General features: G+C 41.1%; 1 protein-coding gene across 2 annotated transcripts; it reads right to left on the bottom strand.

Annotated features, from left to right (window-relative positions):
* Positions 1 to 6766: 6766 nt before the first annotated feature.
* Positions 6767 to 26939, bottom strand: ERICH5 (glutamate rich 5). Of its 2 annotated transcripts, XM_045003743.1 has the most exons (5): positions 26698 to 26939; positions 15984 to 16264; positions 15734 to 15947; positions 13172 to 13291; positions 6767 to 8138 (listed from the first exon to the last, which is right to left on the bottom strand). In XM_045003743.1, the coding sequence occupies exons 1-5, from the start codon at positions 26786 to 26788 to the stop codon at positions 8116 to 8118; spliced, it is 729 nt and encodes a 242-aa protein (XP_044859678.1). In that variant the 5' UTR covers positions 26789 to 26939; the 3' UTR covers positions 6767 to 8115. The 2 variants fall into 2 exon arrangements, with proteins under 2 accessions (XP_044859678.1, XP_044859677.1); XM_045003742.1 differs by having other exon boundaries at positions 15734 to 16264.
* Between the last annotated feature and the right edge of the window lie 106 nt (positions 26940 to 27045).

The raw sequence follows: 27045 nt of genomic DNA on the forward strand, positions 1-27045 counted from the left end.
AAGTGCTGGGAGGGAGGGGGGAGGCGAGGGAACGCGGTGTGCTGGGGAAGAGGCGGGGCCAGGACAGGGATTTGGGGAAGGGGTCCAATAGGGCAGGGAGGGGTGGAGTTAGTGTGGGGACTTTGGGGAAGGGGTGGGAATGGGGGTGGGGCAAGGGTGGAGTCGGGGTGGGCCAGGGGCGGGGGGGGGCACAAGCACCCACCAGCACTGGGGAAAGTTGGCGCCTATACGCAGAGGTCTTCTGGGGGTACATCAACTCATTCAGATGTTTGTCTAGTTTAACAGGCTACATTAAAAGCACTAGCGAACTCAGGCCAAACTAAAATTTCATACAGACAATAACTTGTTTATATTCCTCTATATACTATACACTGAAATGTAAGTACAATATTAATATTCCAATTGATTTATTTTATAATCATATGGTAATCCAATCCCACTCATTGGAGGTTTTAAAGAACAGGTTGGACAAACATCTGTCAGGGTTGGTCTAGGTTTACATAGTCCTGCCTTTGCAGAGGGCTGGAGTTAATGTCCTCTTGAGGTCCCTTCCACCAGTCCTACATTTCTATGAGTCTATGGACATAAAGGCTTTCCAAGGAAGAACGGAAAGGAATATGGTAGCCTAGTGATAAGCTGCCAAAATCTTAACAACCGGTTCCCTATAAAAAGTTCTGATTTAAGGGATGTGCCACAGTATGTATTTTTTGTACCAATAGGGTTACCACACGTCCGTATTTTCCCGGACCCAGACGGTGATTTAAGAACCAAAAAGCCTGACATGTCTGGGAAAATACAGATGTATGTTAACCCCATCTAAAGTTCTTTTTTAAAAAGATGGGCCTGGACTAGAAATGAGCTCCATTTCACAGGTCGGTCCCCACCACTCCTTGGGGATGTGCTAGGGTGACCAGCTGTCCCGATTTTATAGGGACAGTCCCAATTTTTGGATTTTTTTTCTTATATAGGCTTCTATTACTCCCCACCCCGTCCCGATTTTTCACACTTGCTGACTGGTCACCCTAGGGTGTCCACATGTGTGGGTCCCAGCTGCTCCTTGTCCCCCCCCCGCATTGAAGCAGGTGTGCAGAATTACTACCCTGGGAATTGCAGTGCAGCAGTGGACTTGGGGCCAGCTGCAGACGGGCATGTGGCAGGGCTAGCTGGAGGCAGGGGGTGTGAGGTTGGCCAGAGATGGGGGGGAGGGAGAGGCTGGATGGAGGCAGGGCAGGGGTGACTGGAGGTAGGGGCTGGCTGGAGGCAGGGTAGGGGGGTGTGGGGCTGGCTGGAGGCAGGGTAGGGGGGTGTGGGGCTGGCTTGCTTCAGGCAGGGCTGCAGGGGGGTGCGGCAGGGGGTGGCTGGAGACGGCAGGGGGTGGCTGTGGGCAGCGGATGTGGGGCTGGTGTGGGCAGAGCAGGGGGTGCAGCAGGGGCTGGCTGCGGGCAGGGTAGCGGGTACTCATGGGGAGAGCGGCTCAGAGCAGCCCAAGCAGCAGCAGCAGGACGCAGCCCAGGCCCAGCAGAGCAGCTGGGGACCAACCAGGCAGCAGCAGGAGGCCCAGGATTCAGGGGAGCAGCAGCAGCAACAGGGCCACATGGCTGCCCACATGGCTCCCGCAGCGCAGCGCCCCCAGTGGCCAGAGGAGGAATTACATCACTTTCTGGCCGGAGCCCATCAAAGTCACAGCACCCCCTCGCAGGGAAGCGGGTTAACAACTGGTTCTAAAACTGCTTCAAACTCTGGTAGCCCTGAGAAAATGGCAGGTGTAATCAATCTTATGTAAACAAATGCTTGTCCCATACAGTGCTTTGATGGCTATAGGCTCAGATTGAGAAAAAGCTTCTATTCTATCCCATAATGGGTGAATGAAAATAATCCTACATGACAGCAGAGAATTTACTTAGGTTCCATGTGTATTTTACTATGATGGCATTACAGCTGTTGAGAGTGCTTTGAACTAAGATCAGCTCTTTAGGAGAAGGGGATTTTTTTAACACCTTTAAATATCCTCTTCAGACTGTAATTAGATACTGTCATTAGTCCAGTTATGCTGTATCTCTGCACTTGATATCAGTAAAACAAATCATATTGGACTATTACTTAAAATGTAGCCAAGTGTTTGACTACATTTGTGGTTCATTATAAAAAAATGTGCAAAAAACAAAATAACCAAATTTAGCCAATTTTATTGCCTAAAGACAAAAGAGTACAGTACGAAAAGGAGAGAGACATACGCCTTTCAGGAAGGAATTCTTATCTCATAGCATATTCGCCTTACGCAGTAGGTGTGCTTCCACGCAACACCCCCAAAATGAGCTACGTTTATAGCAGACCTGTATAGAGTGTTTTTAACTTGTAAACATCACCCAAGGCTAAAGTTCACCATTCAGCTTTTTATCTTGGTTTCTTGGGACCACAGTGTGCCCCTTAGCTCTTATTTTTGAACACAGCATTCCAAACCAATTGGACCATCAAGGCACTACCTACCTTGTGCCAGGGTAGAACACCCATATATCTTGTTGGTGCAGTGAAGCACCTCCGGGTTGTTTATAAATACTGGTTACGGTTTTAATTTAAGATGCAGCTGCATGAAAGAATATGCACTAGAGGCCAGTGATGATGCATGTCAAACCCTTTGTAAGAAATGTGTTAAGTATTTTTATGTTCTTGGTGAATTACCAATTTTATAGGAAGTCTGAGGGAAAAAGTCCAAATGCTGGAACTAACATTTTTTTAACCCTCAAAAGAGGTTTAGCTTTGCAGAACTCCTTGCAAATTCAGGGCCCAAATTTGTATCTCTACAGTAAAAGAAAACTAATTTAAAATAAAGATTTTGATTTACTATTAAAGTAGTTCTTCAAAAAACAAACAAACAGTCTTAAATGTGTTTAAACATTTTATTTTTTAAATTAAATTACAATATACTTAACATCACCTCATTTTATTTTTAAAGAAGGCAAAAAGAGCAAGAACACTTCTATTATGTCTTAATCCAAAATTCTTCAGTATGAAAAATGGGTATCATAAGTATGTGTCATTTTTAGGCCTTAATCCAGCAAAGTACATAAACACAGGAGTAGTCATATTGATTTCAATGGGATTAATAATAATGTTCTTAAAGTTGAGCACTTACACAAGGGCATTGCTGGTTTGGGGCAATAACATGCACAATATTAACAATTCAGTTTGCAATATGCAGTTATAACACATCATTTACCATTAGAATACTAGTTAAATCTTTTTTTTTTAAAGTGCTTAAATGTGATTGAGCTATAAACTTGGGAGGATTAGATTTTTATTGGTGCATGTCAGTGAAGGTCAATTTCACTGTACACACAAAAACTGATGGGAAAATATTTCCATCAATGATCATAAACATTTACAGATAGGCAAAGTAAGAAAAAAATACTACTTGGGAACTTATTAGAGTTTGATTTTAGGAGATTTCCTGTGATACTGACAATTTGTGCTTTAACAGCTATAAAGCTTTAACTTTTGGAATCAACATCTACTGTCATTAAATAATTATTGTCTGACCCGCCCTATCAGCTGATACTCCCATCCCATAATTTCCCACAACTGTGAAAATTTAAAAATCAATAATATAAAATGTCAAAATTATATATAAAATCAAATTCTGCCAAGCCTACTTATCTAATAAATTAATTTGAAGGTAAAACAAATTTTAAATAAAGGTTCTGCTACAGTGCGTTCTTTAATATTTCCCCCAAATAGTTAAATTCCCCAGAGCTTGAACAAAGCAGAAATAAAAATCCATATACATAATCTAACTTTAATAAAACTACCATCCTTGTCAAAATTACTAACTAATCCTCAATTGAGAGCACCTATATGCTTAGCACAGCAGTTCTCAAACTGAGGGTTCAGACCCCAAAGTGGGTCGCCACCCTGTTTTAATGGGGTTACCAGGGCTAACAGACTTGCTGGGACCCGGGGCCAAAGCCTCAGTGCCATGGCCTGAGGCCCAAGTCTTAGGGCTTCAGCCCTGGTGGCTCCAGCTTTTTTGCCGCCCCAAACACGGAAGTCATGCCTGCGGGAGGTCTGCCGATCCTGCGGCTTTGGCAAACCCGCCGCTGAATTGTCGCCGAATCCACGGGACTGGTGGACCTCCCACAGGCGCGCCACCGAAGGCTGCCTGCCTGCCGCCCTCGCAGGGACCGGCAGGGCGCCCCCCGCAGCTTCCCACCCCAGGCACGCGCTTGGAGCGCTGGTGCCTGGAGCCGCCGCTGGCGGCAGGGCTCAGACTTTGGTTTCAGCCCTGGGCAGCAGCAGGGCTGAAGTTACAGGCTCCCTTCCTTGGGCTGAAGCCTTCAGGCTTTGGCTTTGCGCCCCCTGCCCAGGGCAGTGGAGCTCAGGCTCAGGTGGGCTCAGGCTTCAGTCCCCACTTCAGGGGTTGTGTAGTAATTTTTGTCAGAAAGGGGTTGCGGTACAATGAAGTTTGAGAACACCTTAGAGCACCTCACCCTTCTTGATATCAACAGCAACTACCATATTTATTTGAAAAGACATTATATGAAATATCTGAATCTGGCTAAGCAGACTGCAAAATAGTTCTGTAAGCAAGGGACATTCTCACTGTGTTCCTAAGACGGTATGTGCATGCGCACACATAGTGGATAAGGTCCAAACTTAACAATAAAGGACACCCAGGAAGAGGCTAAATTAACAATCTTCCTATCAGATCTTGCTCTTGAACGTGGATATTCCTAAGGTTACCCTTGCTGACCTGTCCCTGACCCTCATTCCTTCTGGCATGAAGTGATATACAAACCCTTGGTTGGAGCGAATATGACTCATTAGATCATTCTGTCAGCATGAGTCAATTTTATGCCAAGTCCTAGGACATGACACTAACTCTTTCTACAAATGTTTCTGAAAATGGCTTTTCAAACTGAAATAGACAAAAAAAATCTCCTTTAAGGTGCACAGGCATAACTCCGTAGGTAGGCCTTGTAAACATATCACACCAGCAAATATGAACGTTAACTTTTAACATGGTATAATTACTATTTGATCCAAAAACCAATATCTGTCCTCAGCAACCCCCTTGATTTCACTGTGATTGCAGAGGTACATGTCAGGACATAATTTGGCCCTCTGGGCCTTAGCTGTCTATAGATGCTTGTAAGGTAACAGTGTATACTTTGGTATCTTACAGAACATTGGCATTACTAGCACGAGAATGTTAGTGCTGGTCTTAGTTCTGGAGGTAGTGATAGAGTAATTTGGACAGTAAAAATAGTTTTTGTGGCAGCTTATTGTTTTCCACATACAATCAGAAAAGCTCTTTTGCTTTTAGAATGGATGGGATGAAGTAACATCTATGCTACCTGTAATCATGAAGTACACAAGGAAGTGACTGTGTTTGAGGAAGGCAAGTATTGCTGAGACATTGGCAGGCTCACAGTCCTTTTTCTTCCAATTAAAAATTGCTACATGATTTCAAAAAAGTTGTATGGTGTGACATATATGGATCTTTTCACTTGTTTCTTTGAAGAGGCCACTGATATGCAGCTAGTGCCATGGTAATGAGATTGCACAATCTATAGGTTATCTTAATTATTTATAAAGTTATATTTAAAAAGCTAATGAAGCTCCACTGCTGCTGCTACTATTTCTGGTCTTGTTGATTGAAATGCCTACACTTAATTACTATTAGTATATTTAAACCCTTTAAAATGTTTTATATTTCTGTGCCAATATTGGAACTGTATATCAGAAAAAAGTAACAAGGGGCAGTCACTTTGATTTGATTTTAGTCCAATATTAGAGAACTAGTAAAAAGGCCCCAAGAACATCGAACAACAGAAATTTTAAAGAAAACAAAAAAAAGACACACATTTTACCTGTGTTTTGTAAAAGCTGCAGCATTTTTAAAACAGCAGCATATTCAGTAGAAAATTTAACTGATTACATTTGTTTCATCTATGGAATTGCAAAGAACATAGAACCCCATAAAATAACTGTGACTTGATACAACATGTAGGTTGCAGATAAGGATAAGGGGTACTTCCAACCTAAAACTGGTGTTGTTTCCTATCTTAATCAAAACACAGTTAACTTCAATAGTCTGAACAGGACATTAAGAAATAGAAGACTGTAAGAAATAACACAGCAAACTTAACCAATATTAGCTGAAGTGAAAAATTAAAAGGCAATGGATATAAATCTAAATATTTAACACAAACCAAAGCCAGCTGGAGTCAGATGTGCACACACAATGCAGACTTTGTCTCTAAGTATTTTATATATTGTGTTTATCTTTAACACTTATGTGAAGACCCAGGGCCGCCCAGAGGATTCCGGGGGCCCAGGGTCTTCGGCGGCGGGGGGGCCCTTCCGTTCCGGGACCCGCCGCTGAAGTGCCCCGAAGACCCGCGGTGGGGGCCCCCCACCGCCGAATTACCGCCGGAGCGGGACCCGCCGCCGAAGCGCAGCCCGGTCTTCGGCGGTAATTCGGTGGCGGGGGGGCCCGCCGCGGGTCTTCGGGACACTTCGGCAGCGGGTCCCAGAACGGAAGGGCTCCCCCGCTGGCGAATTACCGCCGAAGACCGAGCTGAACTCGGCGGCGGGTCCCGCTCCGTCTTCAGCGGTAATTCGCCGGCGGGGGGTCCTTCCGGTGGAGCGGAAGGACCCGCTGCCGGCGAAGACCGGGAGCGGCAGAAGCTCCTGCGCCCGGCCCCGCACAAGAGTTTGCCGGGCCCCCCGGAGCGAGTGAGGGACCCCGCTCCAGGGGCCCCAAAAAACTCTGGTGGGGGCCCCCGTGGGGCTCGGGGCCTGGGGCAAATTGCCCCTCTTGCCCCCCCCTCTGGGCTGCCCTGTGAAGACCTCCTAAATGGAGCCAATAAGTGCTCACCCATTCTGAAAAACCTCACTTTTCTCCCCGACTGCAGTCCTTTGATTTCTTATGCCAAAGAGTTTTGCAAATGCAGTCCCAGCGATAATCAGTGGTGCCTTTCTTCCTGTTCAGTATCAGGACAGATTTATCCTCTATCACATCCATGAAATCAGCTGTTTCCAGGCTTGTTTCCACAAGAAGTTTATGTTGAAAGGCTTCATTGTTCAACTTCAGCTTCAGGAGCTATTTAGCATATTGTAAACCAAGTAAGAATCCACACAGTATAAATTTTTTTTTTAAAGATAACACTTATCAGGAAAATGTGGCTAGAATGTTTATAATTATTTTATTTTATAATTATTTTAGAAACTATACAGTGTCTAAATGTAATTTTATTAATAATTTGTATCCATCTGAGTTTTAGTAATTTCAAAGTTTCTTTTTGTACTTCCTTAGTTGTGTCAGGACTGATACTATGAGCATAAAATACATAATACAATATAAAATATTTTAAATGCGTTCTTCCACCACAATAGTTACCAAGTGTATGTGCTACTGCTATCCTATCAGTAACCTTTTTTTGTAAAGTCACCAAAAGACATTTGTCCTCATACAGTGTCACACCCTATGTATTCTTTATCTTCTTGAAAAACTGATTGTTGCATCTAGCTAGGTCCTGTTAAATGGTGCTCTGAGGTCCTAATCCTGTATATATCTATGCACTTGAGCAACTTGATAAACATGAGTATTCCATGCACTCACTGAAACTACTCACCTGTGTAAGGTTTGGGATCAGGACTGGACCTATGTTTCTGATCTCAACCTAGCACTAACATTGAAACAACATGCAGTATTGTATCTTTTGCATCCTGTATAATGCTAGTTGGTACCAATTATAAGTGTCCCTCAGATGGATTTTAAGTTACTCATTTTAACCTGGAAAACTCTTTAAAAAAAATTGAGCAGTTAGACTGTTTTATATGACAATTCTTTCCACTCTATTAGCAGCGTATAGAAGGCACTCTATGGCAGATAGGTAAAAAGTTCATATATTTCAATTACTTGTTGAAGTCTTGGCAACTTGACTTCAGGAAAAATACTTAGATTTTTTCTGGTGCCCTTTGTTAATGCTTGTAGCGAAGTCCATAAAAGCTTTTTAAAATCCTCATGTTTTCCCCCAAAAGCGATTAGATTAAAGAATGTTCATTTGAACAGCTGATAGGACCAAGAAGAAGAAGTCCATATAGACCTGACTCTCATTCCTCGTTATTCATTGCCTCTGAAATAGATATATAAAAAAAAGTTAACTTGTAGTGCACTGAATATTAAGATATATATTAAAGGGAGACTGTCATCTTGAGAGCCCCTTTAAATAATACGTCCTGAATAGTTTGCCCCCCTGCTAGTATATTTGGAAGGATCTTTTGGGAAGTCCTGAGAAAACCACTATCCATCCTCAGCAATCCCCACCTCCTCCATCCCCCCTCCTCTTTGTGCATGTACCTACTGTGATGTTGCACTGCATATGTTTTATGGAAATATGCTTATAGGTGTGAATATGATGTAACAAATGCGCTTTATGCAAAAGGTCTCTTGTAAGGTATGATTACAAAGCTTATAATCTACTGAATACATTCCTCCTATTTGTATATAACTGAAGCTAGAAATATGAAGTATAACTTTGAGGTCCTATTGTAATTAGGCAAAGTGTGGGCCATTAATGGTGGTTTGGAAGCTTGATGGCTCCCATTGACTAGGACAAATGCTTGTAAATGGTCTGTTTACTTGCAAACCTTCGTGGGTGTGTGCAGGCCAGCCCTGGAAGAATGGAGCTGGGGTCTCACAGGACATGTGAACATGTCACCTGATACTGGAATCCATCTTAAACCTGGTGCTTTTCCCAGGTAGAAGGAGGGGTAGGGACCCAGAGAGACAAAAGATTCCCACCTTGTGCCAAAGATATAAAAGGGGGTGGAACAGAACAAAGGAGGTGCCCAATCATGAGAACACTCCTGCATTCCACCTAAGATGTCTGCTTGAACTAACAAGGACTGTACCAGGGAAAGGATTGGGCCCAGACTAGGAAGGAGTCTAGTCTGTGAAAGAAGCTTATTGGAACATCTCTGAGGGTGAGATTTTACCTGTCATCAGTTTCTTAATGTATTAGGCTTAGACTTGCATGTTTTTGCTTTATTTTGCTTGGTAACTTACTTTGTTCTGTCTGTTATTACTTTAATCCTATTTTTTATACTTAATAAAATCACTTTTATTAATTAACCCAGAGTAAGTGATTAATACCTGGGGGAGCAAACAGCTGTGCATATCTCTCTATCAGTGTTATAGAGGCAGACAATTTATGATTTACCCTGTATAAACTTTATACAGAGCAAAACGGATTTATTTGGGGTTTGGATCCCATTGGGAGCTGGATGTCAGGGTGCTGGAGATAGGTGACCTGCTGAGCAATTTTTGGTTAAAGTTTGAAGCTTTGGGGGCGTGGACCAGACCTGGGTCTGTGTTGCAGCAGGCTAGCGTGTCTGGCTCAACAAGGCAGGGTTCTGAAGATCACTCTGTGAAAAAGACTATGCAGATGACCATAAACAAATCAGTGACACTGGTCACACATAAATTAGCAGCTCGAGGGGGAGTCCATATGGGTACACTGTTGTGTACTGCACCAACCACAATCTGAGCTTACTATTTTAGATCTCAGAAAAAATTATCCCTGTCTTTCCAAAAAACAATTTATTTTTAAAGACATTATAGCTATCCACGAAGTTGCTGTCATATATTGGGCCTTCATGTTGCTAATGCCTCTGAGACAATGGCATTGGTCATGTACACTGGTTGCTAGTCAGGCCAGAGAACTGATGGCAATTATCAAAAATTATCAGAGGAACATAGGAATTCACATGCTGCATCAGACTCAAGGGTCATCTAGTCCAGTATCGTGTCTCTGACATTGGCTTATTATAGCCATATAAATGTCTAATCTCTTTTTGAATCTTGCCAAATTCTTGGTCTCAATGACTTCCCCTGTGGCAGTGAGTTCCACAGTTTAATTACACATTGTATGACAAAGTATTTCCTTTTATAAGTTTTGAATTTCCCACCTTTTAATTTCATGGAATATTCCCTTGTTTTTGTGTTACGAGAGAGGGAAAACAGACGTTTTCACTCTACCTTTCCTAGATCATTCATTATTTTATAAACTTTCATCACGTCCCCTCTTATTCATATCCTAAGGTAACAATCCCTATCTTTTTAAACTCTTAATATGAGATTTTTCAATCCCCTTGATCATTCTTATCACCCTTCTCTGAATCCCCTCTGATTCTGCAATATCCTTGTTGAAATGAGGTGACCAGAGTCACACACAGTATTCCAGATAAAGCCGCACCATGCACTGATTCATATAACAACATTATATTCTTTGTACTATTCATCATCACATTCCTTATGCATCCTAACATATTGTCTGCTTTTTTGACCATAGCTGCACATTGAGCAGAGGTCTTAATTGAACTGTCGTCAATGAAAATGAGGCTTTGCAAAAGCTAAGTAGTATGCTGAAACGCATAGCATGAAAGGCAACTTCTGGCCACTTTGTCCAAAAACTTATCCTTAGAGATGAAATATTTGAAGTAGAAAACATTTCTGGATCTTCACAGGCAAAGCTGTCATTGAACACAGATGCCATATTCACCAGACTACAGCAGTCACTACACATAGGTTTCAATGCTTTGGTTCTACACAGTGACCTAGCTATTAAAAAAATAATGAATTGGTATGTTATGGCATTGTACAAACTGACAATGTACTAGATCACATTACACAGGTGTGAAGAGGAAGTCGCCTCTATAATAGCACTTAAATATCAAATCTGCAACAAATGGCAATGTTTAAGCACATTTACCAAACTTCTTACCCACTATGCTACATGCCTTTCAGGATTTATCACTCTTGGCAAAAAGCTATTTTCATTATCTTGTAATACTGCAGTGTACAAAATGGTCACAGTGAACTAAACTGAAGCAAATCTATGCACATACATGGTTAAACCATGATCCAGAACTTGCTGCAGTTGTGAGTGAGATCCTATTCAGCCCATGGAGGCTATTCTCTATTGGCTTGAAGGGGAACCAGTAATCAACACATTCCTGGACATTATCACAATAAGTGTTCAACAGCACCAGCAGGTAGCAATACGGGAGGACTGGACCAGTGCTATTCTGCATGACCAGATCTAGATTTTAAGACAGATTGACATTAACCAGATTATTTAAAGGTGCTAGAATTTTCATGTGAATTTAAAATAAATTATTACATGGTCTCAGTTCTGTTTAGTGACACTCAGACAGGCTAAAACAAAGAGAATTAAAAGGAGAAGCCCTGGCACAATAGTCCAAACCAGGACATGCAGAATGAGAGAAATACCTCTGGAAAAATCACAGCAGCAACAATATTACATTTTTAATTTAATTGAGAGAATGAGACCATAGCTCAAATTCAGGCAATCCTGTTTTCTTATCAGACAGCCAGATTTAAAGTCTTAAGTATATGCAGACAAGTAAACAGAATTGTTTTCATCCTCTGTGCCTGGAGGACCACGTGGCTTTAGCTTTATGGGAAAGACTAGGCCGTGCTAGTATTTGTACTTGGAATCTGAAGAAGCTAGGAACCTTGAAAATACAGGTTTTCTGCTCAGAGAAAGGATGGTTCAGTGGTTAGGATGCTAACCTAGGAAGCAGGAGATCCGAGTCCAATTTCCTACTGCACCACCTAGTATGTGACCTTGGATAAGCCACTTAGTCTCTCTGTGCTTCAGTTCCTCATCTGTTAAATAGAGATAATGGTATTTCCCTGCCTCATGAGGCTATTGCAAGGAGAATGTGAGATGCTCAGGTAATACAGTGCCGGGGGCATACAAGTAGCTTAGATTGATATTGCTTGTACACAAGAGGAAGCTACCCTCCCAAACTATCCAATACTCATTCTTTATTCTGGACATACCCACAATTTGAGTTTCTCTACAATATCCTACAGCCAAACAGTCAAAGACCTTGTAATAAAGGCTTCAAGAATCACCCTCTTTAAATTAAGAGTAATCTATTGTCTAGTGTGCATATGGCCATTTCTTTTCCACAGTAGTGCAGACTGAACTATGCAGCGAAATACAGACAACATCCCAAGCCATGCAGAAAAGTAGCAACAGCTCACTTTTAATTGACAATAAGTTCAACTTTATACTGTGGTGCTAACTATAAAAAACAGCTACTGGAATTTATCTTATTTTATTTCACTGTTATACAGAATGGGGGCATAAGATAAATGATAATTATACTCCTGAGTCCTCTGGCTCCTTTTGATCATATAGATTTCTGTTTTTAGAGAAATTCACTATCATATTCCTAAGGTCTTAGGGTTTGATCCATCAGCTCTTAAACAAATAGTTCTTAGTCATGTGAGTAGCCCAATCAGAATGATCAGGATTACTCATTTGACCAATAGCTATTTGTGGGAGTAAGAGTTTGCAGGAACAGGTTCTAAGAGCCAGATTTTTAAAGATAGTTAAGCACCTAAAGATACAAACAGGCATGTCGTGGGATTTTCAAAAAATCAATGGCAGTTAGGCACCAAAGTTCTTTTAAAAAATCCCATGAGGAGCCTGTGTCTTTAGGCACCTAAATACCTCTAAAAACCTGGCCCTAAGTGACCGGCTTCCATTAAAGTTAATATGGGACCCTCTGTTTAACAGCAAGGAGGAGGAAATACCTCCCATGAAGTGCCTGCACGATGATGGAAATTAAAGAGGTATAATTTGAGTGTAAAGTTAAATTCTTCTGGAGTGATGTTCTTATCCCCCTACATTTATTATTTTTCATTTATTTGTTTTTAAACATTCTCTCATCAGCTCATGCTTTCTACTTACCCACATGATTGCACTGACTGTGGAATTTGCACTTATCCTAGTGTTATGTTGCTGAATTCAGCTGCTAATAACAAAAAGCAGGAGGATCTAAAATGAAGGATCATCATGGAAAGGAAATCTTTTGCCAAACAGTGAATGATTTACTGGTTATAGGAACATTATATAAATGAGATCTGATAGAATGCACAACTTACGCTTGATTGCTACCACAAAAAAGGAGACATCTTCAAAGATAAATATGCCTCCTGTGTTAAAATCAGAAGGCAGCAGCTGCAAATTGAGAATGCAATGATAATGAAAGATATGTTCATTAACATTGTACACCTTTTCTGTCTCTTAAATGATAATACACATGGTCCTTCACTTCTCTGTCAACATACCTATCTCTGTTGCTGCTGTAGCATCCACAGCTTCTCCTGTTTCTTCTTCTTCTTTTGTTTCAGTCCCCTCACTTACTAGCTCACTGTGCTTCTCAGTTTCCACTTTTTCTCCCGTCTCACCTGGAAACAGTAACCATGGATATCAAATTAGGATACCCTTAACCAGTATTAAGTGCCCCCAGCTCTTTTCTGCATGGCTGATCTGGTTTTGTCAGCCCTGCAATAGCTTCTATAGACACAGAAATACATCAGCAACTGAATGAATCAATAGATAAGAGACATTCAAATGCAACTTACAATTGTAGAGGTACATGCATGTTTCATGTCCATAAAATGCTCCTGCTTCACTTGTTATTCAGAGCACTCTGACCTGAGGCTTGATTTCATATTTAAACTGGTTTTGTTTTCTTATGTAACTATCATTTTTACTGTAAACTTTTAATATAGATATTGTTATCAAGATCATAAGTATATAAACTTAAGTCAACAACACAAATAGAAAAAAGTGGTAGTGTGCAGTTCCGGTTGAAATATAAAACTAAGTATTTGCCTCACTGTCATCTCTCTTAGTAGTATCAGTGAATTAAGAAAATAAAAAAAAATGCTGTAAATAAATAGAGGAGCCCAATCATCACAAAATACATGGAAAGAATCCTCCTCCCTGTGCGTGTGCGAGCACACACACAAATTAACTGTATGTGGAAGAGCACCATTTTGAGACAGACATCAGCAAAACTGTACACAGAGTTTGTCCAAAAAGGAATCCTGCTTTGAGATAAAGGGGAACAACAGTGACTAGATGGTCAAAATAACCCCCATATCTGTCCTTCAAACAAACAATCAGTTTTTTTATTGCAAAAATGTCTCAATATAGAGTCCATGCTACATGGATTACTAGATGGTGTTCTGCTTCCAATAGAATGCCAGCAAGCTAATAAGGGCCAGTTAATGGAATAATCAAGTAATCAACCTAACCAAGTCAGCCATTTAGCTTTTATGTAACACAAGTATTTTATTCTAGTAATTTAACACACATGGAGATAAATTACCATCTCATGAAGAAACAGATTCCAAATTCTCTTAAACAAGAATACATAAGAGTGGAGAAGGCAGCATCTGTACCTCAGATATTTCTATGTGAGGTATAAGGTTCACAACAGATTCAGGAGAGTCAACACATTTATGGGTGGTGATGTTACATATCCAAGTGACTGCATGTGCCATTAAGTTCTGCTTGAAGAAGTGACCTTTCCGCCTCTTCATCAGGAATGTGCAGTGGGAGAGGCTGTTGGTGGCACGCTCTCCTACAGAGAACATGCCTTATGTGCCACCCATTTGTGCTCCCCTAGGGAACGCCTCTCCCTGAGGCATCCAATTCTTTAATGAGTAATTGCCACTTATTATTAGACACCTGATCCCTAACTTAAGCTACTCTGCCAGTGAGAAACCCAATCCATGCATGGGATACTCTGCCCTCATGTGTAAACACTCCCTTGAATCTCTGACTCACTGAGCAGCCTTCTCCTGAGATAACTTACCCCACCTTGCAGTCTCCCCTTCCATGAGGTCCCCAGGCCCTCAATGCATATTCCATCTTGTGAGGCACTGCAAATACTCTCTGTTAGGCACCCACACTCCTTGACATGATTTTTCTCCCTAGATATCTACTTTTCCTCTTCTTTGAGAAACCCTAACCCATGCTCCTCCTTTTCTTACACTCATCTCTCTTGTGCTTTTCCACTTCTCTAGCAGCTAGCCCTGTAAAATGGCCCTTCTGCCCATTTCCCCCCCCCCCCCCCCGAGCTTGTCTTGGTTTTTTTGAATTGGTAGAGCATCGCCACAATAGAAAGCAGAACTCTGTATTATAAGGCCAAATGCATCCCTGGTGTAACTCCAATAGAATTAGACCAGAGAGAAATATGCCCCACAGTATAATAACTGAGAGCATAGCAAAGACTACTTCTGCTTCTCTCTCTCTCTCTCAGAGACTCATTGACTCCCTGCAAGGTAAAAGGACTTTCTATGCAGTTAGCTTGATGCCTATGTTATTTACACTTCTAGAATAACTGCATCCAGCACTCTATAGGTGCTTTACAAATAAACTATACGTGGAACGACCTGTCCTTTCTATAGCTTGCTGAGATCCCACTCCCCCTACAAGGATAACACTATAATAATATTTACATCAGCTATATAGTGAAATGGATAATATGGCATTTGTGGATATTGAGCAATAATACTTTACAAAGAAACAACCCATAGCACTTAAGTGAGGAGTCTAAGGGATATTTTATCTAACCAGAAAACACAGTGTGTGAAATGAAGTAGCACAGTCAACAACTGGTAGTGCTGAGAGGCTTTATTACAGTTACTACAATTTTGACTTCTGTGCACGAGGCTTTCCCAACCACATTCTTTCATATAATACAGTGTAAGAACTCTGTGGACTAAATTCTGCCCTCACACACTCATGTGCAGCGTTAACTGTAGTCAATAGGACTTGTACACAAGTCTCTGAAGGCAGAATTTGGCCTCCTGAATCTGCAAAAGCACAAATATTACCCTCAATGAATTGGTCCTCTTCATTACTTTGTACTTCCCTGACTATTTCTGTTACAGGGCTGACACTCCCCTCTGCCAGTCCGGCAGGCGGTGGTATCTCAGTGCCCTCTGCCGGTCCCGCAGGTGGCGGTATCTCAGTGCCCTCTGCCGGTCCCGCAGGTGGCGGTATCTCAGTGCCCTCTGCCGGTCCCGCAGGTGGCGGTATCCCAGTGCCCTCTGCCGGTCCCGCAGGTGGCGGTATCCCAGTGCCCTCAGCCGGTCCCACAGGTGGTGGTATCCCAATGTGTTTCGCTGGTGGTCCAGTGCCCCCCAGGTGTTCTGCAGCCAGCGGTCGAGTGCCCTCCAGATCCACTCTTTTATAGTGAGAATTAACACATTCTGCTGCTGCTGGAATCAAAACTTCTGGCTCCTCTGCTGGAAGATTCTCACTAGGTTTTGTCTCCTCAGGTGTGAGATCCACCTCCTCCATTGGATCTAACTTTGTCTGGTCAGGTATAGTTTCATTTTCCTCTGTGGTTGGAAAGTTTTCATCTGAAGTAGGTTTTATTTATTGTAATTAAAAAGAAAAAAAGAGAAAATATGACATTAATGAACAAGTGTTTTAAATAGATCAGTACTAAACTAGGATAGCACTTGTGCAATTATGTCACAACTAGAGCTTGGTGAAATGCTTTTGGTGAATAGTAAATTCGCTGAAAAATGCATTTTTCAGGGCACCAAAACTATCTGCTACATATGCTAAATATCTGTATGCCCTTTCATGCTTTGACTTGTAGTCTCTAAAGTTTTACATTGTTTTGGTTTTGAGTGCAATTACCTAAAAGAAAAAATAATTCCACATTTGTAAATTGCAATCACACAATAAAAAGATCGCACTTGTATGAGGTGAACTGAAAAATACTGTTTTTTCTTTTTTTACAGTGCAAATATTTGTAACAAAAAATAATAATATTAAATGAGCACTGTAAACTTTGTATTCTGTGTTATAACTGAAATCAATATATTTGAAAATGTAAAAAAAAATATTTATAATAAATTTGGTATTCTACTATTGTTTAACAGTGCAATTAAAACTGATTAGTTGAGACTATTTTTTATAATTTTGTGATTAACTGTGATTTTTTTAAATCATTTGACCGCCCTAAAAAATATATTTTGAAAAATTGGAAGTGTTTTTTGTCTTGGCCATTTTGAAAAATAATGTTTGGATTTTTCATAGCAAAAATGTATTTTTATTTTGATATTTAGCTAAATTTAAAAACAAAAGAGTGAAAAACACCAAAAAAAACCTGGAAACAAATAATTTTGGTTTAAACAAAATATTTTATTTGACCCTAAATTATTTTTTTCAGTTCTCTCATTTGCCTTGAACAAAATCAGGTTTTTATTTAAATTTCAGCTTAACCCCTGAACCAAAAAAAATATATATAAAAAAAATTCACTCAGCTCTAGTTACAACCTGTAAGACAGTTTGCAGTTGTGTATAAAACTTATTCTTTAAATAGATCGGTCATTCCTATGAGTAAAGCATATTGAATATGTAAGTTTTGTTTGAGTCAGGCCCACATGGTCAGATACTGACTAAGGAAACAATAATTTCTACAGCACAAATATGCATGCAGCAAGTGTACTGAGGGTTAAATCCTACCCTTGGATACACATAGGGTTGCCAGACGTTCAGTTTGAGTCAAAAAGGGACCCTGGCGGCTCCGGTCAGGACAGCCAGCAGCGCAACGGGGCTAAGGTAGGCACCCTGCCTGCCCTGGCTCCGCGTGACTCCTGGAAGCATGCGGCACGTCCAGCTCCTAGGCGCAGGGTGGCCACAGGGACACTGTGTGCTGCCCCGGCCCACGTGCCAGGTCCATAGATCCCACTGGCAAGGAACCATGGCCAACAGGAGCTGCAGGGGTGGCGCCTGCGGGCAGCACACAGAGCCCCCTGGCCCCTGTGCCTAAGGAGCCGAACATGCCGGCCGCTTCTGGGAGCCACCTCAGGTAAGCGCCACCCAGAGCGCACACCCAGAACCCATTCCCGGATCCCACCCCTCTGCCCCAACCCTGAATCCCCTCCCACACCCAAACTCCCTCCAGAGCCCACACCCCCTCCTGCACCCCAACTCCCCACCCCAGAGCCCCTCCCATACCGAAACTCTCTCCCAGAACCTGCACTGCTTCCCACACCCCAACCCCCTGCCCCAGCGTTGAGCCCCTTCCCACACTCTGAACCCCTCGGCCCCAGCCCAGAGCCTCCTCCTGCACCCCAAACCCCTCATCCCTGCCCCCCAGAGCACTCACCCCCTCCCACACCCCAACCCCTTGCCCCATCGGGGTGCGAGCTCCCTCTCGCACTCCGAACCTCTCATTTCTGGCCCCACCCCAGAGCCCTCACCTCTGCCCACATCCCAACGCCCTGCCCCAGCCCAGTTAAAGTGAGTGATGGTGGAGAGCGAGTGATGGAGTGAGCTGGGGGCAGGGCCTCAGAGATGAGGTGGGGCAGGGCAAGGGTGTTCGGTTTTGACAACCCTAGATGCACATGGGTAGCTTCTAATGGTGCTTACAAATGGGGTGCCATGTCTTTCACTTGAAAATGCAAACCACTGAGATAGATTTTCTTATTCAATAGAATCAGCAGCCATTAGGTGGATTCTCCCCTTTATGCAGCCACACAGTTCCTGTTAACGATAGCGGTGGTAATATGCACACTAGACATATTAAGGAGAGAACTATATCCCAAAGCATGATGGGACACCTGCCTAAATGCTACCATCTAATCACTGCTAACCTCAGTGAAGATCAGGGCATTGACAGCATACAGTACTTCACATACATGACAAGAAAAAGCATTTTAACTTCTTAAAATACACAACATTTTTAACACTGAACTACTGTACATATTACTCTATCTTATATCATAGGCTATACATTCAAATGTACTTCTCTACTAATATGGAAGGAATATTTGAAATACGGTAAACATAAACTAAATAGTTCTGGCTCCTTCATCTGTGATTGGATTACAGGATAAATAAAGCTATGGGTCTGCTAGCCAGATGAAGTTTAGGAAAAGAAAATAGAACAAAATTGCTTTTATGCATCATTTCTATAGGCATTTTATCATAAAGTTGAAAAAGTCACAGAATGAGCCATCAAATTGATACTAATCTACCAGGCTGATTTAATCATCATCTGATTAAATTTGCCAAGACATTGAATTTAACTATCTCACAAAAAATATTAGGATGAAAGAACCCTTAGGGAGTTCATGGAGGAAATGCGTTAATATTGTAATTGCAAGATTATGACAAACTGCATTTTCTGGTGAAATGATGATTGTGATGGTGAGAGCTGTCAACAGAATTAAGCAATATTTTAAACACGTAGGGGAATGGCTGAAGAATGTAATAAATCTTGTTTTTAATTAGTTTATTTGAGTCTGGTTGCTTTTAAGATAAATTCATTGTGGTAATTCCTTGAAGGGAAAAACAACTTTCTGTGAGAGGCAGTCAGGGAGAAAACAGTACTTCCCCTGGGGCACTCAGGTGAGGCAGTCCCCTAAGAAGTGTCAAGTGCATTCTGGCTGAAGTGAGTAGGAGTACAAGGAAAGACAACTGAGGTAGATGAGTGGCAGGAATTGAGGCTCAAAAGTGACAACATACATGGAAAAAACCTGCTAAACACAGGTCTCTCTCATTTGCATAGGAAACTATAATCTGAACCAAGGCACTGGGCTACCAATAATGAATTATTCTTTCATTATATGCTAGGTGGATCTTGGCAAGGTTTGTAATCACAAAGTAAGATTGCAGGTCTTAGCTAAATTTATTGAAAGGGTTAATGAAGAGTTATTACCATTGATTACATTATGATTTTTACTTGTATTGCATTGGGTTTATTATTATGATTCATATAAGTTATTAATATTTCAATTGATTGATAATATTATAAAATACATATTACTGTACAGTTGGGCTTTATAATGGAATAGCAAAAAAAGTTTTCTGCTTTATCTTCTCACTGGAAAAATCTTCACAGTAATAAATAAAAATAATTTGGGAATTTAAAAAAGTGTGATTGTGAATTAAAAGAAAAACTGCAAATGTTTTAAACAGTATTGTACATTATAAAGAAATAGATATATACATAAAGCCACAACAGTTTCATGTTTTCATGCAAATGAGCATTGTCAAATATTGAGGTGCACAGTAGTTTGCAAAGTAATTCAAGGTATAGTGGGAAGAGTGACATGAAATGAGGGGTTTTAAGTATCTGATTACAAAAAACTATAACAAGCCAAATTCAAGAAGGCAGCACGCACAGATTTCTTAAAGGGTTGGGTTTTTCCAGGAGAAGGGGTACTTTCTGGTCATGGCCCATATTTTCAAAAGCAAGTGCAATTAATGATTTTCCCATGCCCCAGTTTTTGTGTGTTCAACTTGAGACAGCTTAAAGGGGTGTGGTTTTCAAGAAGGGGGTGATCACCACTTTCTGTAAATAAGGCCTTTTAAAAGGTGTCTCAGGTTGGACACCAAAGATGGAGGCATCCAAAATCAGTAGGCTCTTTTGAAAATTTGTATCTTCGGAATCTGATCCTGCAAACACTAACACATGAGTTAACATGTTACTTGTGTGAGTAAAATTACTGGCACGTGTGTTTACAGACTTGAACCCTTAGTTACATTACACATCAACATAAAATTAGTTTTGACTTTCAAATAGGTAAAAGATTACAGTAGGTTACAGAATAAAATCCTCATTATGCTAGAACTGTGTGCACTTGACATTTTACACTTACCAGGACACTGTCAGTTCTACTTACTGCAGAACCAAAAGCTAGGTTTTATAATATCAAGGTTTTCAAAATCTAACATCAACAGAAATATTTCTAGATTTTAAATATTTCAATAGAAACAATTTTTAAAAAATTCCTAATCCTTCCCTGCAAATATTGCAGCAACTTGGTGTTTTAATAGTACGACAAAGTGAAAATAAATGAAAACTGACTAGAAAAAAATTAAATTAAGTAATCTAGTCTCATTGTCAAAGCATAATATAGTGCAAAAAGTGAATAAGCAAATAAAGTGAAAAATAGGTTAGATTTATCTACCACCTTTCCTCCAAGGATCTCAAAGCACTTTACAGACAATAATCCACATATTAAGAGTAGTGATCCAGAACATGACCAGGAGATAGCTAAGGATACTCTACATTTTACCAGTGGAGAAGCTGAGGCACAGAGAAGCTAAGTGGCTTTATTAAGATCACACAAAGAGTGAGTCACTGCACAAGGAAAAAGATCCAAGCCTCAGTTCCAAGTCATCTGCTCCAGCCACTAACCCATGCTTCCTTCTAGTGGCAAGATAAGCACAGAGCCTCTGCGCTCAAGGATGCAAACCCTGTGCTGTAGGAGCCAATACAATTGCCCTCTGCTTGAACAACAGACCTTGCACTAGTCTACAGCCCTTTACTCAAAATCCAGTTTGCACCTTTTCATATCTAACTGATGACAGGTTTTATATAATATGCTCTACGCAAGTGTGGATTTTAAAATAGTATTATACCATGTAAGGTCCATCCTGCTGGAAATTCAGGGGGTAGTCCCCTGCTTTCATTCAAAATAGGGTGGACTCTCTAAAATGGAAGAAGTAGGGCCCCAATCATCAGCTTAATATATTCATTCCCCAGAAATATGAATATCTTGTGGCAATCAACACTCAAGAAGATTCCTTATAGTGATAATACATTAAACCTTTGAAAATATTTATTTTCATTGTTGGAAGAAGATAAAGTTGGAGCTAGAAATGGTAAAAAACATTTTTAGTTTAGATAGGCAATTCCCACAAACTTTATACCTCTTTAATAGAGCCATCTGTCAGCAGTTGTATGTTTGTGTTCATTTAGATACTTATTTCAGATACAGTAAAATAGCCACAAACTTTTGCAATTACATTTCAGTTGAACGAAATAATTTGTTTATGGAAAAACTTAACAGAAATCTTTTTGCAAATGTCTTTTTCCTGTTAAACTAATTCAGGAAGTAAATATCTTGCATCCTGACTGGTTGGTAAGAATTCCAACCCAGAGTATTTCAGCATATTTACACAAGTCCAAACTTATTAGCACCATAACGTTAGATTAAGGAGTTAATATGCCTTATAATATATATGGTAACAAAACAACAACAACCCTCTAATTGAACGACTGAAATAGCTCAGATTCAATAATTCCAGTCTCCTCTTTTCTGCTCAGAAACAGGAATTTCTTCTATAGAAGCTCTAGAATCCAGCCAGCTGCAGAATGAAACTGACAAAGAATTTGACCTTAGAACATTGACAAAGTAGGCCAAAACAGCAGGAACAATATAAAATTATTTCATCAAAATTTTCAGTGGGCTCCATTGTACAAAGGTGTGCCAGATCTGCATTATTCCACCTAGCACTCTCAGTAGTACTATTCCCTTACAAACCTGCTATTAACATTGTACAACAAACCAAACGTTCTAAAACACAACAGCAAAGAATTAACACAAAGAAAACCTTTATTCTACAGCTAGTATTCCTCCAGTCAGGGGAATAACTGTATATAAAGTCATTATAATGGCATCATGACTAGACCTACTAACACATAGTTAAAGAATGCAGGTAAGGATATCAGTAAAATTAAGTGCAACAAGCAAGTTTTTACGTTAACTATGTGGGTATTTTATCCAACCCTATTAGTGTTAGAGTATGGCACTTATGCCAGAGGAGACTTATTAGGAATCACAAGGCCCCATGCGAATGACTGGAAAAATTATACTCTCAGGCAGGCACAATCTCTCCCAAACCTATTCCATGGGCATAAGGGAATGTGTACATCTCCTCCCAGGAGCGCCACCAGCTTTTTTGCCGCTCTAGGCAGCGGAAGGTCCCGCCCCCGAAATGCCACCCCCGACAGAGGTGGCGGAAGGTCCAGCCACCACAGTCGCCACCCCCCAAATGTTAGTGCCCTAGGCGACCGCCTAGGTCGCCTAATAGGTTGTGCCGACCCTGTCTCCTCCACCCATTAGGATGTATGGCTTGGTGATGGTGGTGGGGAAATAGTTCTTTGGCCTGATGGCTCCTTTTTCTCTCCTCCTGATGGCCCCATTTCCTGATTATATCCACGAGAGAGAGCATGGCTGGCTACCACAGCACTCACGTGACCACCATGAAGAGACTCCTCCATCCTTAAGCTCTATGCGGCGGTTCTGCGCACAGAAACCAGCTGGGCTCATAGCTGCATTTGAGTTCCATGCTGCACGTATGCCAAGGCCAGGATTTAGCACAAATGATTTTAAAATGTCTTTGAAATAACTTCTAAAATGAAATTATTAAAATTTTTATGAGCTAAGTTTATGGAGATGCAATGTGTTAAATCTAGGAGTATTCTTTAAAGCACTAGCACTAGATACAAAGAAATGAGCCAATTCTGAAAACCCTTACTCGTGGGAGTAGCCCTTGCTCATGTACATAGTCCCAATGGCCGCAAATGGAAGTACTCAGAATAGTAGATAGCTAATATGAGTAAAGGTGGCAGGATCTGGCCCAGAAAACTAAATAATTTCAAATATGATATCAGAATAACCTAAAAGCTTCAAAAATTATTTGTTTTGAAAGAAAGCTTACATCTGAAATCTTTGAGAAATATTCGAAAATTAAGGATCAGATCTCGGGGTGCAGTTGAACTACAGAGAATGCAGATCGGGGCACACCTGCTCAGGGCTGCTCTAACTTAACCTGGCTGCAGGCTGAATACTTGCTCCAACAAGTCAAAACTGCAGCAAGGGATTGGTGCGATACAAGATCTGTGCGCCACTGGATGATCACCCGCATAGGAGGCTGATCTTCCCCAAGTCAGATTCCACCAGCAGTGCAATTCCAAGGGCAGTACCATACTTGAGTGCCTTGTCCTAACATCTACAGGGTTAGCATTCAGGTTCTTTAAAAATAACAAACATCCATTGGGATAAATAATATAGTGAAAAGATAAAGTAAGATTTTTATATTTTCTTTGCATGTAGTGGGAAAGATAGTCTTAAGCAGGCTTTATTAATGTGGCTACTCCATGTTCACACAGTTAGTTCCTTAGGGCCTGATCCAGCTCAAATAAAGTCAGTGGGAGTTTTGTCACTGCCTTAAATGGGATAGGAATGGGCCCATTGATTTCATAAAGGTAAGGACTGCAGGATCAACTCCTAATATCAGACTATGTCCTGAAATTTATTTTGATGCCAAACTACCACTGGCTTCAAAAGATGTTATACAAAAGGACTGATAGGAGGATTTGTCTCTAATCTGGAAACAAATTATTTAATTAAGAAAACTGACACCTTATTATCACAGATAAATCATATTTGAAAAACTGCATTCAACTGAAGGCAAGGATAGTGACCCATGTACATCCATGGGCAGAATAATGCTCAAAAATCAGGTAAAAATTATTACTCAGAGTAAGTATTTTACTCAGTAATTCCTTAAAATACATGTAATGATCATATACACCTCTACCCCGATATAACGCTGCCCTCAGGAGCCAAAAAATCTTACCGCGTTATAGGTGAAACTGCGTTATATCGAACTTGCTTTGATCTGCCAGAGTGCACAGCCCTGCCCCCCCAGAGCACTGTTTTACTGCATTATATTCGAATTTGTGTTATATCGGGTCGCGTTATATCGGGGTAGAGGTGTATTTCAAGATGTCAAAATTGTCTCTACATTAGCTAATTCAAAAAATCTGAATGCTGTTATAGTCATTCACAAATTTTATTGATTCTCTACTTTAGAAAACAGAAGAAAACAAAAGGAAAAAGTATGAATATTTATATAAACCATATATATACATATTCTGTTCAACACATAAAAAATATCAACAGTTTGTGTATTCATGGTGGGATTTTAAAAAGCACCAAGCCACTTAGGATCAAAAGTACCATTGAAAGTCAGAAAAGTACTCCTCATTGAATTAGTGGCCCATTTAAGTCAATGGCAAAACTCTCACTGACTTCATTCAAGCAGGATCAGGCCCACAAGAATTGTGTAAGCACAGCATATCTGCATGAATGAGATTTTCCCACTGTGTGCAAAGGAAATATGAGAATCATTTCTTACTTCCACTTTTTCACTGTAATATTGGATTATTTGTTCTAATGGACACTTGTCATTTTTAAAGAACCTGAATGTTAAACCTGCAGATGTTAGCGCCCAGATTCTGCACTACAGTACAACCATTGGAATTGTACTGTCAGTGGAATCTAACACAGTGTGGATGAGCCCAGGGTATGGGTGATTCTCCAATGGGACTGAGCTAGTGCAGGGGCTTCTTAGATAACACCACAGTCAAGGGGATTTGTACCTCTTTGAAACTTTTGAAAATCCAGTAATATTTATGCCTGATCCAGCAACCCTCACTCACTCAAAGTTTAAAGTTCTAGTGACATGAGCAGATTGCAGGATTGGGTTCAGATTTTGATGTGACTCTGCTCTCTTTTTGCCAGTGACTTCAGCTAGTGTACAATAAGGCCTGTTTTTATAAGACAAACTATCGTCAGACAACATTTATGAAAAAGCGAAACATAAGGCAGCATAAATATAAAATATCTGAATGATGAACAATGACAGGCATTAAGATCAGTGACAACTAAGCTGTTATAAAAGTAGTTTTTTATAATGAGACAATAATTTCATCATCTAAGGCAATAAATGGTTGTGTTTTGTCTAAAATAGTTAATATTTGTCATCGTTCAGAGTTGAGATATACAAGCTGCTTTGTGACAATTTTGGTTTTTTTCCAAAGTTGCTTACAAAATTCTACTGCCAGTCTTAGTTGATGTGGAAGATGGCTGAAGCTGAAATTTAATTTAAAAAGCTTATGCATTACAAAAACCACACTTACCACCCAATAATAGACAAAGAATTGTGTCTAGACTTGAAGGAGGTCAGGAAATTCTGCCATAGGAATGTACCCCCAGCTTTTGGGGAATAACTGCTGATGTGTTGGTTTACCAGCTGCTACAAAGTAACTTTATTATTGCTTTTCACAAATTTGCAGGTAAGATTAGGTTAGGTTTTTGGGGGTTGATTTTTTGTTTTATTTTGTGTTACTTCTCTAATGGAGGCTGTTAAGATTTTATCTAATGACTCTTTTGGAGTCTTAACATTTCTAGCTATCCATAGAAAAGTGTCTATTAAAAAAAAGTTAATGGTTTTAGGCTAAGACTTTGTATACTAAGTTCCAGCACTTTTTATAACCAGTTTATAAATCTGTGAAAACAGCACTTGAAAACAGAAATCATGCTGACAAATTTCTAGGGTGGCCAACGCCTGTCCGAATGATTATTATAGGTGCGACCTTCACAGTAACTCAGGGAATGCAGGACAAGTAGTATAATCATTTGATACAAATATGCTTTCTGGTTTAAAAAGAGGTCTTCATTTAAGTGCTGGATTTACTTTTTAACTTGAAAGTAGGTTCGCTTAGACTGATGTGTTCCTGCAATTCTCTCTTCCTTGTTTGTTGTCATCCTTTGATATGTTATGACTTATTTGGACCCCAATTTTAAAACGCTTGTGTACATGACTTTATTCCCCTGAATATTCCCGTCGAACTCAGCACAGCTACCCGAGTAAGAGAATTCACATGCATATTTACAGGACCGGGCTAGCTAAACTGCTCTTCTGGGCACTGACCATCAACTTTTGATTTGTCCTGTAAATCCCTAAGCACATCTTTGGCCACATAAACAGCATTTATTTCTGGATAACTAAGTAAAATGGCAGAATTCCCTCAGCCAGAGCTGGCCCCTGTATCCACCTTTGCAAAGTGCTTTGGGGGGCTGGGATAAGCGGTGCTAGCGACGGACACGGTAGAATAAAATCACATGCAGGTGTCTGGGCTTTGGAGACCAGAGCAGCCCCCGTCGCACACCAGAAAGGGACGAGCCCCGCTCACCACATTTCTGCAGCCCGTTGGTGTCGCTGGGTTTTGCAGCCGGCCGGTTGCTGTCCTGGGTCTGGGTCTGGGCGCTGCTAGAACAGCCCATCGCGCCTCGTGCCCAGCGCCTGGCGAGGCAAACGGGAGCCCTCGCGGCGGAGCCCACGGAGCGCAGAGGCGCCGCCAGAGGAACCCGCGCTGCAGCCGCAGCCCCGGCGTCCGAGCCCCGTCCCGGTCCTGCTCCCTCCCCGCGCGCAGCCCGCGTGTTTACAGCTCGCGCCCCGTTGCCATATGAACAGCGCAACCAGCCGCCGCTTCCTTTTCCCAGCGCCAGGGCTCGCAGCTGTGCAGAGCGCAGGCGGCTCC

Source organism: Mauremys mutica, chromosome 2, assembly GCF_020497125.1.
Source record: "Mauremys mutica isolate MM-2020 ecotype Southern chromosome 2, ASM2049712v1, whole genome shotgun sequence".
Taxonomy (NCBI): Eukaryota; Metazoa; Chordata; order Testudines; family Geoemydidae; genus Mauremys; species Mauremys mutica.

What these genes read in the sequence shown, in the direction of transcription:
- ERICH5 (XM_045003742.1), bottom strand. Translation starts at nt 26,788, where the DNA reads ATGGGCTGTTCTAGCAGCGCCCAGACCCAGACCCAGGACAGCAACCGG. An exon ending in CAACGGGCTGCAGAAATGTG is followed by an intron (nt 16,265 to 26,697) that starts GTGAGCGGGGCT and finishes AACCTACTTCAG; the next exon opens with ATGAAAACTTTCCAACCACA. An exon ending in AGAGGACCAATTCATTGAGG is followed by an intron (nt 13,292 to 15,733) that starts GTAATATTTGTG and finishes TACTGTTTCCAG; the next exon opens with GTGAGACGGGAGAAAAAGTG.